The 15,557-nt window shown below is 38.8% G+C and overlaps 2 protein-coding genes across 3 annotated transcripts in view; both read right to left on the reverse strand.

Annotated features, from left to right (window-relative positions):
• Positions 1–10,203, reverse strand: part of LOC137795999 (guanine nucleotide-binding protein G(i) subunit alpha-2-like) — a 49,932-nt gene extending 39,729 nt beyond the window's left edge. Inside the window, exon 1 of the mRNA XM_068593630.1 lies at positions 9,401–10,203. Within this exon, the coding sequence (XP_068449731.1) occupies positions 9,401–9,518 (118 nt within the window). The 5' untranslated portion in view covers positions 9,519–10,203. The remainder of the gene's footprint in view (positions 1–9,400) is intronic.
• A 1,351-nt stretch (positions 10,204–11,554) lies between these two features.
• LOC137796039 (sodium-coupled neutral amino acid transporter 3-like) overlaps positions 11,555–15,557 on the reverse strand; it is a 36,518-nt gene continuing 32,515 nt past the window's right edge. For both annotated transcript variants that reach the window (XM_068593674.1, XM_068593675.1), the window contains one exon: positions 11,555–14,454. In XM_068593674.1, the coding sequence (XP_068449775.1) occupies positions 14,350–14,454 (105 nt within the window). In that variant the 3' untranslated portion in view covers positions 11,555–14,349. The remainder of the gene's footprint in view (positions 14,455–15,557) is intronic.

Below are 15,557 nucleotides of genomic sequence, written 5' to 3' on the forward strand. Positions count from 1 at the left end.
TCCTTTAGGTTTGGATTCATTGAGATTTAAATAGCACATATGTAACGGTTATAAATATACGGATGTTATTGAGTTTTCAAGAAGTCATAGTGACCCTAAAATCAAAGCAAGGCTTTAAGTTTAGTTTACATAGGATTGAGATCATGTGATGGATTGATGCCAATGAGAATCAGAGCTTTCACACTAAAGTTGCACACTTTAGAGCTGAGACGTAAAAATGTTTTTACTCACTCTACAAGTTAAAGTCATGGAGTCCGTGGGGAAGCGAGCCGGCTGGCAGTAACACACTATGCCTGATAATCGTTACCACAGAATCTAGCATCACCGTAAAGATGAACTTTATTAATGTACAGTTTGAGCACATGTACCACCAGGAAGCGTTATTTTTGTATGAGAGCTGAATGCTCATTGCCCACAACAGGAGGATTTGTTTGAGAAGAACTCAATATTGTTTATTTGTGAATGAAGGCAGCTTGTTATGTCAAATGATTCAGAACATCTTGAATTCTGTGTCTTTACTACCAGGATACTGCCACAGACACAATATTATTATTTTTCCTGTTGGTTCTCTTTGCAGTGCTTGGAAATGTAACAATCAAGTGACCAAATCGCTACTATTTGTTACTAATATATAATCAATAATAGATAATGTAGGTAAAATAATGTGTTTTTTAATCATGGATCATTAAAAATAGGCAGTGTGTTAAAAATATCAGATACGCTGAGAAAAAATAAATCATGTATGGCCAGATGTTGATGCATCAAGATGAATCGATCATTTTATAATCGCATTGTTGCCCTCTGAATTGGATTTCCACCCCAAATCTTGATTCTGTAGGAAATCTGTAGAACCACCGAACATGTAACAACCAGACATTTTGATACCTCACCCAGTGTGACATTTGAACGATTCCCTATCCATCTCCTTCAAAGCCCCTGCTGCTCAAGTTATGTTAGGCACCTCGCTTGATGCACTTTCTTCACTGATACACCAACAGAAGCCAGAAACTGCTGAAAGCAGCCGAGTGTGAAAGATCAAGTGAGGCTCCGGATGAAACTAAAAAAACTTTACACAAGTGAAGGGCACACTGATGGAAGATGTTACAAGCGGTTCCCCACTGCTTCCTGTGCTTCTGGGAGAGTGGCACATCCCCTTTCCTCCGATGTCTGCTTTCTGACAGAATCACTACATCATCATTTCTCGTCCTTGCAGCGGATCAACGTCACTCGGTACAAAACACGGACCAGTTGACATTTTTTAAGATAAAATCTCTCGTCGTCTCGTCAGCTAGAAACGGCTTTGTTTCCCCCACATTCTGCACTTTTGTTTGCCCTTCCAAGTTTTCCGCCCACCAAGAACATATTTGAACAGCAGCTTATACAAAAGAATAAACGACGGGAGAGGATCAAACCAGGGATGCACTGGAATTAACACATTTTAAAAAACGATATTCAAAACCATTTCTGTATTCCATTGTGTATGTGTGTGTGTGTATATATATATAAATATATAATGTGTTAATGTATATGTTTTTATACATATGCATATATGTATAGAGACCATAGGTAAATATATATTGTATTTGTTTATATACATATTTGTTATTTTGTATATATCTGTCATCCCTGTTCTTATATTTTATTTTATTATTTTTAATTTGTACGTTTAGTTAGTCCATTTGATGTCTGTGTGGGACGCTACTATGGCAAAAAAAAATCCCTTTGGGGATTAATATAGTACATATCTACCTATATATTTTCAATACCCCACCGAAAAATCAACACACCTTTGGGGGGACAAACATTCTCGAAAAAAAGATGGCGGGTTTGTCAAGTTGCTCTCGTAGAGAACAGAGTTTTTAAACAGATTTAAATGATCTGCACTAGATATACAGCCATCATTTTTTACAACACTTCTGTGAACTACTGTGAAGTTCAGCAGTGATATTTTTGGTTAAATTAAGCCTCTCAGCTGATCATACAGACATGCGCAATCTTCCACTTGGTTAAATTTGATCTGTGGCCTTCCCTCTGCTTCCATCCTTACTTATTATCTCATGAGCCTTTCTACTAGGATTATGTCGGCAATTAAATTCCGTCTCTCTTTCTTCTTTTTATCTCCACCGCGGCCCCCACAGTAGTCCTGCTCACTTCTCCAAGATTGCTGGGGTAAAATGTGCCAAAGAGTCACAGCCGCCATTGAAAACTGAGAGCTGTTTTCTTTTTTTTGACATTAGGTTGTTTTTAAGTGGATTTTATCTGGTTTCAACATATATACACGCACAAAGCTGAGAGTGTAAGCCGGCGCAAAGGGGAAGCCCAAGAGCGCCGGCTCTTCCAGTGCAGAAAATGACAGGATAACCCGATGAGGATAGAGGGGAAGTGAAGTGAGCTCATTTCCTACAATGGCCAGAAGAAGGAAATGGGTTGTGGAATGGGAGAGAGGGGATAATGGTTTTCTGTATGTGTATTTAATGAAATGGTCAGACAAAGAAAGTCCCTACCCCCAGTCCCCAAGGGCACTTGGTAATGTAAGTAAAATAACTTAAGGGAACTTTGACATTTCTGGTGACGCTATGGGGGGGGTCATGAACTTGAATAGTGAAGTGTGTTTGTTCAGGACCTTAGCAAAATAAGCAGCACTACATGGAATGCCACAATATGGACTTCACACTATAATGGCAAGTTTGGCTTGAAACTGGGAAATAAAAGGTTTTTCTGGCCCGGGGCAAAATGTGGAAGAAAGCCTGAATACTCACTGATGTGCATCAGCAGTTCAGTTAATACAAAATACAAAAAAGACATCTCCTCTTGCTGCTAGTGGTAGTCATGCAGATAAATTTACCCAGGTTTTCAGACCTCAACTACTGACATTCCTGCAACCACCCCGATACAATGTAGGTGAATACAATGTTGTTTGTGGTACTCACACGCATCTTATCAGCAGCATTTTATCTAACCACAAACAATGTCATTGTTACCCGGAAGCACTCCAGGTAACCAGTCAATATTTATATTTATTTATATATATATATATATATATATATATATATATATATATATATATATATATATATATATATATATATATATATATATATATATATATATATATATATATATAATATATATGTATATATTATTCTTCAGAACTTTTTGATCTTTAGTAGAAAAAAGCTTATATTTAAAAAGTGTTTGCCAATAGTCTAAAACAACCACAATAACATATATTCTGGCAAACCAAAATGATTAATGTTTGAGTACTTTGAGCAGCAAAAAGGACATGCCATTCACATTCAGTGTACTGGGCCAAATATATCAGTGAGGCTGCATACCCTTATGATTGACTGGGAAAAAATGTTTCTGTAATTTGGGTGAACATACTTTAAAAAAAGACATCAAGTGAACTCATTTGTACATTCTGTATCTGAGCCCATATCCTTCTGGCTCTCACTAAGAGCTTTGCATTTTGCAACAGTTCCGGTTTCTGTGCAGGGCTGTCTGCTGGCCTACATGCTGCTGTATCTACTTCCCTCCTTCTACAGACATTATTGGCGGTAAAGGGCATGCACAGAGAATTGGGCTTGTGATCTGGTCCTATGTTAATCATCTTCACCCCCTGTGGGGACAAGAACCAAGGCAAATCCTCAGGGATGCAGTCAAAAAAGGTAGCTCACTACCCATGCACCTCAGGATGCACATGCAACACAGGACAGAAATTGCCTTCCCGCAATAAATAATGTAGGTATAAAGTAGCAAAGATACTTTAGCGTGTGGAGGTAAGATTTTACATATGGGTGGAGGATTTTCTAAGCTATCAGTATTTCCAAAGCAGAGAGGGTAGTGCACCATGTCCCTGTGGACTTACACTGAGACACACAGTCTGCAGGAGCAGGCTTTATCTTCGGAGCTCTCTCTGTAATTGCAGGATATTCTGCCTCTTCACATACACACTCTGCTGCCCAGTGCGTCATATAGCTAATTGGGCAGCACTGTGGTGCAGACTGTTGAGTAAACACGGTCAAGTCACCCAAAACAACATAAGGCAGCAGTTCGTTTGATAAACCTTTTCAGAATTGGCCCATTTTTGCCAATTGTGCTTTTTTTTAAATATTAGTTACAATTTAGCCGCTAGGAAGCTGACGTAAAGAGGAGATTTCTTGGGGTAGCGAGAAAAGTGTTTATACCTGAAGATTGGGTCAGTCTGACTCGGTTTCTCCAGAGAAACCCAGGTCTCTATAATCAGCCTGCAGTAATTACACCCACTAAAACTCAGACATTGACTTTAATAAGAGGGAGGAACTCAGTGTCTATGCAGCCCAGACCACATGGGCTGACCAGCAGTAGAACATGTCACCTTGTGTTGTCATCAAACATGACAATATACAGTAAATAGGTGACTATTAGGGCTACAATGTGTTGCCTGCTTGATTTTTTCAAAGAAATACTGCAACTTCATTGAAAATGTTTTACTCATGTTGTGAGTAAAACACAACATCAGTGTTTCTGATAACGTTCCCTTAACCTGGAGAGGCATAAAGAGGACATGGAGAAGGAGTTGGGCCTGACAGGAGCAGCTTCCCAAAGTTCTGCAGACCAGTCAAACACCTCTAATCACCAACTGGCAACGAGATAATAACAGGATCCGATCAGAGAGGGGCCTGAGCTGCCTGCCTCTCTAACTATTCTACGACAGTAGCTACAGCGTAGGTTTCCCAGCTCAACTCTGCTCAGATTGATAGCTTTCACAAATGGGAGCAGTAACTGGGCTAGTCGATAGAGGCCTTCTCGCTCTGATCAATACTGAGTCTGCAGCACTAAGCTTTGAGAAAGTTACCTAACAAAGAGTTTCAGAGAGATGAAGGTAACTGTTTGTTCTACTGGAAGCCACAGGAGGAAACTGCCTTTGAAGATGTGCAACAGTGCTTACAGCCTAATAAAATTAGATGAGCTAAAATGTCACCTTTGGCCTTTTTTTGCAACATGAACAATAAAATACAATAATGCACAATACATAAATTCATAAGATAAATTGTCAATGGGACACACTGTTCTTACAATCTGGATGACGTTGTGTTGTGAATTACATTACCATCTGAGCCTTTAAAAAACAGTGCTGAAGAGGTATCTTGATGTTCCACTGATGGGTACTATGGTCAAACCTGGGCTCAGGTGATGAGACAATGTCTGCATGACAAGATAAAACTTCCAGGAAAATATATTTGGGATACGAATGGAGGGGCATACATAACGTAGTTAGAGTCGTCATACTCTGGGATAAAATATGTTGAAAATCTATACAAAATTTTCAGAAAAATGATTAGTGCTGCACTGCAATCTTGCTACTGTCTGTAATAGATAAATCCATTTGATCATGTTAACATATTTCCTATATGTCCTATTTATTCTAAAGAGGTGCATTATTTTGATAGGACTCATGCAACATATTATTTGGAAAGGTATAAGTGTATGTGTTAAATATTGCCATAAGAGATAGAAATGTATTATGCTCGTACATGTGTGTTACTGTATCATGGTACCATTATGCCACAATGCCACTGATCTATTTGGGATATGTATGTATGATTTTCACAGCAGGTGTTTAACAGTTTTTATAGTATCCACTATTTAAGTTTATCGAACCAGATTTTTCGTTTACGGTCACATCACCCAAAAGAAAGCTTCAGCGATCATTGGGAGTCCATTTCCCTTCTTCTTTACGGAGGCTTTGGCAATGTATGCAGATAATGAGAAAACCTCCGTCACGCACACTGCAGAGACCCGAGTAAAACAGAGGAAGTGAAAACGACTGGTTTCATATCATGTGCTCTTTCTTTCTTCAATGGTTAAAACAATTCAATGTTGGTTCATAATAAAGACCAGTGTCTTTAGGTAAATACAGTCAAGGTAAATACAGTCAAGGTAACTGTGTCAGAGTTACACAAGCTTCTCTCAACATCCCCTCTCCACACACCGATAATATATTCTTAGCCGGAAAACATTAACTGCACATTTCTCATTCCGTGGCATGAGGAATGAAATGTGGCTGCCGCCTTCATTTTAGGCTAACCATTTGATGCTTTGATCACGAATAATACCAGCTGCAGGCTAAACAGTAAGTCAGCCTTACATTGTTACATGTGGCAGCCGTATTGCAGTGAGCATGAGGGGCGATGTCATGGAATCCAAGCCAATTTAACACAGAAGCAACGACCAAGTCATGAACTGGGTCTATAACGTGTACTGCAGAGAGTGCCTTGTATATCATGTCAGAACAACACCTCCACTGTCCCAAATGGAAATAAATAACAGTGCTGCAACGCTGGTTGTTTCTAAGACTTGAAATAGAGCAAGTTATCTCTCTTCTAAGAACATGATCAGCATATTTTTTACCACAGCCTGATAAAACTGTCTTTATTTTCCTTAATTTATCACCTCTACCACGTCAAGCATGCATCTTCAATCTGCACACTTTGACACCTAGATGTTTTTAGTCAAATGTCTTTATGTTTATTTTAGAGGTAGATGTGGCTGTCTACTGGGCCCAAAAGCAATTTAGTATGCCAGCATGACCTATCAGGCCTTTGAGCCCATGTGCTGATGCATGATTTGCACAAAAGTGTGTGTGTGTGTGTGTGTGTGTGTGTGTGTGTGTGTGTGTGTGTGTGTGTGTGTGTGTGTGTGTGTGTGTGTGTGTGTGTGTGTGCTAAAGCATGCAGACATACATCCTACTACTAGGCTGCAGTTCTTACAGTTTAAGCGGAGCATGTTGCCAATAGGAGCTTCTTATTTATGCTAAGCTGAAGAAAAAAAATGGTTGGTAAGCCAAAGAAGAGAGAAGATCTACTAAACTGAGAAGAGAGTGTGTTATTGTGGACGTGGACGAGATTAAATGTCAATCAAAGAGCAGAATCAGCAGGAGAGCCTGTGAATGAGTGCTTCCTGTTAATGAAAGCGTAAGCCTCAACGGTATGAAGTCCTCTGCTACATTAACTAATGGCTTGCTCTAGGGACATCTAACAAGACACAACAATATAATACCGTCTACTTTTAGGGATTTGAGAAAAGTAGTTAAAAATGATGGAAATATTGCATTATTAAGTGTGAACATTTTTAATTGAGCTGTTTTTGGCTCGACTTCCTCTGCTTGTTGAAGGAAGGCAGTGATTCCGAGTTGATTCAAATAGAGATCCATCATTTTGGTAGAAACAGGCGTCCTTCAACCTCCACACCTCGTCTCAAGAGTCTCTTGAGTTTGCTTTAGGAGGGACATGGGCGTACAATATACAAGTTAGGCTTCATTGGACAGAGACCAGACAGTTCATTGGTGTGGCCACATAGGAAGCAGGGAGATGTTCTCAGCTGTTTCAACAGATACCATGGCAGCAGATGGGAGAGCTGAGAAGCATACCTGGAGGCGTGATGTAGCACCTCTGGAAGGATGTCACACCTCTGTCACACATACTGCTCGAAAGGTCAGGATTTCATCTAAAACTACAATTTATCATTCAATGGTTTGAATCTTCCAAGAAACAATAATACCCTGAAACACTCCTTGACTTCACTCTAATAGAGAATGAAAAACACTGAATCTAGTTCAGTCTTGAAGGAATTAAACTGCATTTATTCATGACACAGCTAGGATTTAAATTTCAATATTCAGTTTTCTGGTCTTGTGGAGGACCAGAAATCTTTTACAAGAAATTGCAGTTTTATATCCTGATGCAGCCTTTGCTTGCCGTGACACTTTCTGTTTTTTTTTTAATGCACAAGGGTGAATACGCACAAATTCACAAACCCTTGATTCGGATTCAGACCTCTCCTATAATTCCTCTCCACCCTCACACACTGTGCCGGATGGTAATTACTGATATGAGACCTGCTGTACAGAGCAGAGTATGTAATTAGCCTTCTAACCAGGGGCACAACTTAACAGCCAGCAGTCTCTTCAAAGACCCAGGAGAGAAAAACACAGTATGTGTTCCCTATCACTTTAAGCAGAATTTCCTGTTTTCTGTCAGGAAAGAGAATGACAAATCAATTCTGTTACACAATGCATGTGTTACCTAAAAAAAACTACTTCAGATATGTACAAGCTATAGGAAAGATAATTTAAAAATGGGGTTAAAATAATAATTATATTTCAAGTATATTCCTTTGCTCAGAGGAGCAATATTAGATTGGACCTGAGCATATGTTCAGCGAGGGGTTTTCAATAAAATCACAGTCTACTCAAACAAAATGAATCATTCAAAATTGGTTTGATTCCCTTGGAGCAGTAATTACAGTAACCACAATGTAAATCAATGGGTGTGAGATCATATACAGGATTTGAATAATTCCTTTCAATAAATAAAACATATTTGTTAATGAGCAGCAGCCAATAAGAGTTGCTACTCTCGTTCATTCTGCATGTATCAGCTGCATATCAAGTAAGGTTGTATATCTTAGTGGCAGTAGAAAGCGGTATCGGCCCATCGAAAACGGATAAGCATGTAGGAAGTAAAACAAGATGTCAGTATGGCTTCAATATTAAAGGACTTTGTAGGCATAGCAATATGTCCAGTGGGCTGGTGTGGCATTCAGAAAGCTCAAGGAACCAGGGAGGCATTCAAAATCCTTGGAAAGTGTTCGTCTTTCTTTGCTACCAAGCATTATACTTTAAAATCAGTTGTTTTGTGTTTATGTGCATGTGAGCTGGAGCCAGTGCTGGGAACCATCAGGGCTGTTCACTCTCTGTCCAAACAGCAGCCCACTCATTATCAAGCAGACCCTGTCATGTCTGACCCTTCAGTCCAGTCCTGCTGGGAGGAAACCTCTGCAAATGTAAGACTGCCTATTTTTGACCGCACTGTCGAAAGAAATCAAACCCTTCTGCTCGGATCCCTCACTCAATATCCAGGGTTTAGCAATTAACGCCATCATTTGCTGGATTGTCAAACCTGACCAAACATACTCAATAAGGCACATGGGTTTCTCTCAAAGCAGAGCCGAGAATGAGGGCAAAGGGCACCAAGACATGTTACTTTTAACATCTAAACTTGGAGCAGTGGAAGGTGAAGTTCACATGACTGCATATAAATGGCATTTTCCTGCCACGTTTGTGTCTTAAGGATGTGACCGACCACTCAGCCCAAACAACTCAGAGTTCTGGTGGAACTGGAAGAACACTTCAAGAGAGGCAGTATGTGAATGAAAGCCACATTTTAAAGGGCCAAATAAATGTTATAATAAATATAACGTCTTAACAATGTAACTTACTCTCTGGCTTTTTGCCTGGCATGCTGCTGTGTCATATTTGTACAAAGTGTCAAGTGTTTCATGCTGTTGCACAATTCGTCTGTAAGCATGAATGTGGTACTTTAGCCAGGCTTTCTTCGTGCCGTGCCAGACTACTCACCCAGCAGCAGCAGTTTCACTTCCCTCGCCGCCTTCTCTCCATCTTCTCGCAGGTTTTTATCAATCATTTTAGACCTCTCGGCCGCGGCTTTATCTTCCTGACTAACAGTGCAACCCATGGTTCCTAGAGCACGCTTCAGGACTGCTGTTTAGTGGGAAAATATCACCAGGGAAAAAAATATCTATATATTTCACGGCTGGGACCGGGAAAATAACCTTTAAAAAAAATAAGGTTTGAAGTTGAGTGAGGCGACTTCCCTTTTTGATAAGTGGAGACAAAACGTGACGGAGTCCGTTCACCCGACAGTCATATGTTTCCTCCTGCGATGTGAATTTGGATTTCTCACAGATAAAAATCCCCCAAACACTCGTTTGTTATTCAGTCAGTTGTCCAGCATTGGTGGTGGTCTCTGGCGAGAATGGGGAAGTTGTCCTGCGCCCAAAAAGCAATTATTGTAGCAACTTTTTAGGGACTTTTAGCGCATTCGCTAGTTCCTCCAGCAGACCATCGGAGCAGATTAAAACACACGAAAAACGAGCCACGAAGTTCAGCAACAAAAAGTATTCCAGCTGTTGAAAAGCGAGCACACGGATTCCTGCTGACAGTGAAGCGGCCACACACACACCACCCGCTTTACAGACGATATTTATCTTTGTTGCTTTATATATCTTCTCTTGTAATTTTAGTTTAATCCCTATTGCTGTTACGCATTCTTTCCCCGCGTTGCGATTTATCACGTTTGAAGCCACACCCGGAGCCGCCGTGAAGTTCCCCTTCGCCCGACAGAAACAGCGAGACAGCGCCGTCACCTCCCAGCTCTCCAGCAGCAGGGCCAGCCCACACCAGCAGTAAGACACGCCCACTCCAGGTGCTTCATGGGAAATGTAGTCAACTGCGGCGCGCTGTTTTGTTGCCTCGCAGTTTCATGTGAATTATACTGCCTCAAGTGGATACATCAGGCATTTGTGTGACTCCGCCGTTAAAAAGCAGAGAGATTATAAATGAGTATGTTTTATTTTTGTAATAGCTTTCATTTCTGGGTTGAAGATAGCACCATTATTGGGGACTCTGTCACCCTAAGGACAATTTCCTACCGGTCACTCCCCTGCACAGCCTTTCATGCTTTATACCTGATATTGAAATACATATATCACTTTAAAATTACACTTTAACATACACATATTCAATTCAATTCTGTTTATTTTATATAGCCCAAAATCACTAATACAAAATTTGCCTCGGAGGGCTTTACAATTCAGGACCTCACATTGGATCAGGAATAACTCCCCCAAACAAAGATAGTAAAAACCCTTTCACAGGGAAATCGGGGAAGAAATCTAAGGGAGAGCCACAGAGGAGGATTCCTTTCCCCGGATGGACAAAAGCAATAGATGTCATGTGACCAGAATGAATAACGTAAACTTCAGTACATTTGTTTGTCTGTGACTTTGTTTTATATTTTATATTCTATTGTAAATTGAATATGTTTCTATTGCACTGTGTTTATTGTTGGTTGTTGTTGGTTGTCTAATGTATGCACCATAAAGACAAATTCTTTGTATGTGTAACATACTTGGCAAATAAATGGTTCTGATTGTGATTGAGTATTTTCCATACTGTAACTTTGCTTGCTGCTGCTACAAACAAATGCCCCCCTGGGATAAATAAAGTATCTATCTATCTATCTATCTATCTATCTATCTATCTATCTATCTATCTATCTATCTATCTATCTATCTATCTATCTATCTATCTATCTGTGAATCTGTGAATCTGTGAATCTGTGAATTTCCCCCCATTGGTACATTGCATGATGTTCATAACTGAGCTAACAGCTAATGCAACTGTACAGCACTGTAGTGTTACCTAGTGGACCGGCTCCTGACCCTCAAGAGACAAGACACATCAACGACTCACTTTTCTGACACCTTTTTTTCCTACAAAGTGTTACTAATATTTAAGTATTTCATGAAGAAGTCTTTTTTTTTTTAAGTAAATCAAATTGTCCTTTCTGCGCTGAAAAAATATTTTCTTCATATAAAATTCAAAGAATAGTTTTGAAAGTTCATATTCGATCTCCTGTCTCCAGATGACCATATCTGACAGATGATGAGGAATCAAAGTTTTGTTACCTCATTATCTTTATTGCAACATGGTTTACAGTACAATAACTGCCAGCATCATATTAAAATATAAAGAGATACAAGAAAATCAACATAAAATGAAGGACAAAGAAGTTTAAAAGCACTTTGAAAATGATTACATATATATTTTAAATTTGACTAAAACTTTAATAGCTATCTACATTGTACAAACTAGAATATATGCATATAGAATATAAAGGGTATACATTTATATACAATATTTATAAATGCTGGCCAATGTCAAAATGTAATGTTACTATTCAATCATACACATTTCAATAAATCACACACAGAGGGAGACTAACAACACTGAGATCGTAGAGACCGTATAGATAGAGGTCATTAGAGATCATCTTGTATCAGCCACTAACACAGTGTCCCCTCACTTTGTTGCCTCATGTTTATTTCTATTTTGTTGTGTGTCGAGAGGTTTTTAAGTCTTTTTACGTCTGCACCATGGAAAAACTCACTAATGTCAAACCGGGAACAGGAAGTTGGGGATAAATATAACCCTTGTATTGGTTAAACAACACCAAACACTATGTTATGCCCCATTGGCTGATTCACATGTTTCCCTCTGCATACACTTACATTAAGACAACCAAATATCTAGATACAATGGAAAAAAGAGATTAGAAGAGGTTTGTTGTTTAACCAATTGACTGAACAGTACTGACTGATCCTCACAGCACTCACTGTGATCTGTTGTAACAGAGTTGATCATACAAAAATATATTGAAATATATGCCAGTACACCAGCTCACTAACAACGAGTTAAAAAGTTACTGTCTGCCAACAAGCAGCAAGGAAGTCAGAAACAACCCAAACGTTACCACTGACGATATGCCACTGACCATAAAAGACAAATATATGAAAATAAACCGACATAAAATCAATGATTAACATGATTTGTATTTCATCACTGGATCAGATTCAACCAAATAAACATTAAACATGAAGTTCTAAAACAACAGTTAATCTATCAATGGTAGGAGACGGATACTAGAATTATACTTGATCAGAGTATAGGTCCAGGTTTATCAACACTATGCTTATAGTTACGATAGTTCAAATACAGTGGAGCCTCTTTTTTAAACAACACGGACACCAGTACATCCAACTGATTAGTTGTTTTAGCTACATAACGGACCAGAGGAAACAAACGAAGCAGGGGCTCACAGTAATGTTTGAGAAGACATCCATATTATACCATCAATGCATTGCTAAATTGCTCATATTCTACATTAGATTGATTACATCACCAAAGATTTTGTTGAACAAAAGGGACATGCCTTTAAATCACATCTATCGAATATGGGAATTTTGCATGTGTTTAAACGTATTAATGGCAACGAGAAGTTGTGCTTATCAACGGATCGTGCTATTGCTAACCACAAACTTTTCAATATTGTTAAAGAGACAGTCATCCCATGTCTGTCATTTCTGTTAGGGATCAAGCTTGTGCTGGACACAGACATATTTACAGACACCAAACTGTTACTCACTACTTTGTGGAGTGACCCGGCTGTTTTCTTTTGTTGTTGTTTTTTTTGGTTATCTCTGATTACTTCCAGGAAATGTTCAGAAACAACACGTCTTCCAGGAAAGAAATCTTTCCTCAACCATTGCAAACACTGAGCAGTGACTTTTTGTTTAATTTATCACTTAATTTATCACTTTGATCTGTACAATCCAACTGATGAGGTCTTCGGTACCATTTCTTTCTTTCATTTACACAGTAATACTGGAAACAAACTACGAACACAAGGCATTGTTTTCTGTGGTGATCTGGAAACCAAGAGCCATTACAAATCTTTCTAACCTGAATAACCAGTCCATTCTGCATCTTATGAGGTTTTTTTTTATCAAGTAGTAATTCATAATAAAAATATACATCTTGATCATATTGTGTCGGAATGTTTGAATAAATGTTTTACCACATACTGTCTGTGTGGTTTAGCAACCCGCTACGTCAGAGGCGAGAACATTGACAACTCCAAACCTTAAAATAACCAAGTTAGTGGAGTAAGAGCGAAAAGGTGCACACTTTAAAGAAACAGTTCAACATTTCCGGTCTTTTTGCTAAGCTAAGCTAACCAGCTCTTGACTGTCATTTCAACTTAACTGTACACCGCATTGAGAGTGATACATATCAAGCGTATATGCCGAAAATGTTGACCTATTCCTTTAACTTTAATCTTTCTTCCTGTGCAGTAGCACAGTAATATCACATTCGTCTGCAGCTGCACAAAGTGACAAAGCAAATGTAATTCAAATAACTTAATAATAATAATATATGTAGAAATCATAAATTAATAATTGTCTATCATTTTGTTGATTTTTTTCAACAGTTAAAATGGACTATTTTAATCTGAGTAGCAGATTGCAGATCATCTTCGGGAAAAGACGGAGGATGGCAGTTGATCACAACCAACAGGGACAAGCGTAAAATGACAGCTGCTTAGTATTTTGTTACTTATCTAGTTTTGACGTCTCACAAAGCACAGCCCTTGATGTCAACATTACTCTGAATGCATCTGGCCTATTTTGTAAATTCAACTATCAACTTCCGGCCTGGATATGCAGTCCCTGTTTGGCAGGATGTACAGAACAGAGTAACGTCATTACAGTAAGAGCTTTTACAGAGAAATTGAGCGCCGTCCTGACTCCTTCTCTGTGGCCAATATCCTCCCACGGAAAAGGTAGGGCATCTTCAACATTGAACATCATTTAAAGTAAAAACTTTAACATCACAACACAGATCTAAATCAACAATATAAAACCTGTAAAAATGGCAGGTGTTGCTTAGTGACCACTGCTGGCTTGGCTGCTGCCTGATGTCCAATCAATGATGATAAAGCTGACGCTCATTATCATAAATAGGAAGCCTATCCCAGCAAAACAGGCAGCCTAGAAGAGAGGAGGAGGGATTTAGTTAAGGAGAGTGGCAAAAGAACAGGGAGTAGAGAGATTGATGCATCATGTTCAGACAGCGTCATGACAAGTAACTACCATAAAGATTTTTGAATATGTAAATGACTTTAATTACATTTTTGTCAGAGTATACTTTACTCATAGAGGTAAAAATCACAGATGAGAATTTAAAAAAATGAATAAGCTTCACATTGGCCGACCCTTAGAGAGTAACTTAACAGTGTTTTTCAGTTTGGTAGCAGCTTGCTGCTGATGTGGTCAGCAATGAAACATACTTCAATGTTTAGTCCAGAGAGGGCAGCAAACACTGACTTTCAGTCTGCAGTTAAAGGGATTGTTGGGATGCTTTGAAGTGGGATTGTTTGAGGTACTTATCCGTAGTCAGTGTATTACCAGTGGATGGTGGTCAGCTTGGAAAAACAGACAAGCGTACCAATACAAGAGTAAAGCAACGTACTGGTGGAGATGGGGCAGCGGCAAAAGATACTTTACCACCAAGGAGGAAGGCTTACCAAAGAAAAAAATCCATATCTCTGTAAATGTACACCATACTGAGGATATTTTCATCTTGCTCGCAGCCGTTTCTGAAACTTATTAATACTCTTTCTCCCTTAACATAAACAGTATTAATACCTTTCATTTTCACCTCCTGTCAGAACATATTGTAAATATAGAGTATATTTAAATTTATGAAGACTTTTTCAGAAAAAATGTATATAGATTTTTTTAGACCGTTTCGATGCTGCCCCCATCGACAGCAGTCCCGTGCTGAGTGCTCCTGTCTGCTTCTTCAAACTCAGCGAGTAATGACCATCATCTATTGTAAACAATACACTCACAACAAATCAAACACCGCCACTTCAAAACACACAAAAACTATTCCTTTAAGTTTCTCTTTACATTTGATACTCAAAATAACTGTCAATGAAAACACAATATGTAGGAACATTATTCAAAACAATGCTACATTACACCATATGAATACCAAAATGTGTTATATATTTTCATTGTTTAAATACACCAAATATATCATCACAAATCTAAACACGCTGTATAGCAACCTGTTACTGTCTACAAAT

The sequence above is a fragment of the Clinocottus analis genome, unplaced genomic scaffold (assembly GCF_023055335.1).
Source record: "Clinocottus analis isolate CAN_PGR_092001 unplaced genomic scaffold, fCliAna1.0.p SCAF_3, whole genome shotgun sequence".
NCBI classification, from domain to species: Eukaryota; Metazoa; Chordata; class Actinopteri; order Perciformes; family Cottidae; genus Clinocottus; species Clinocottus analis.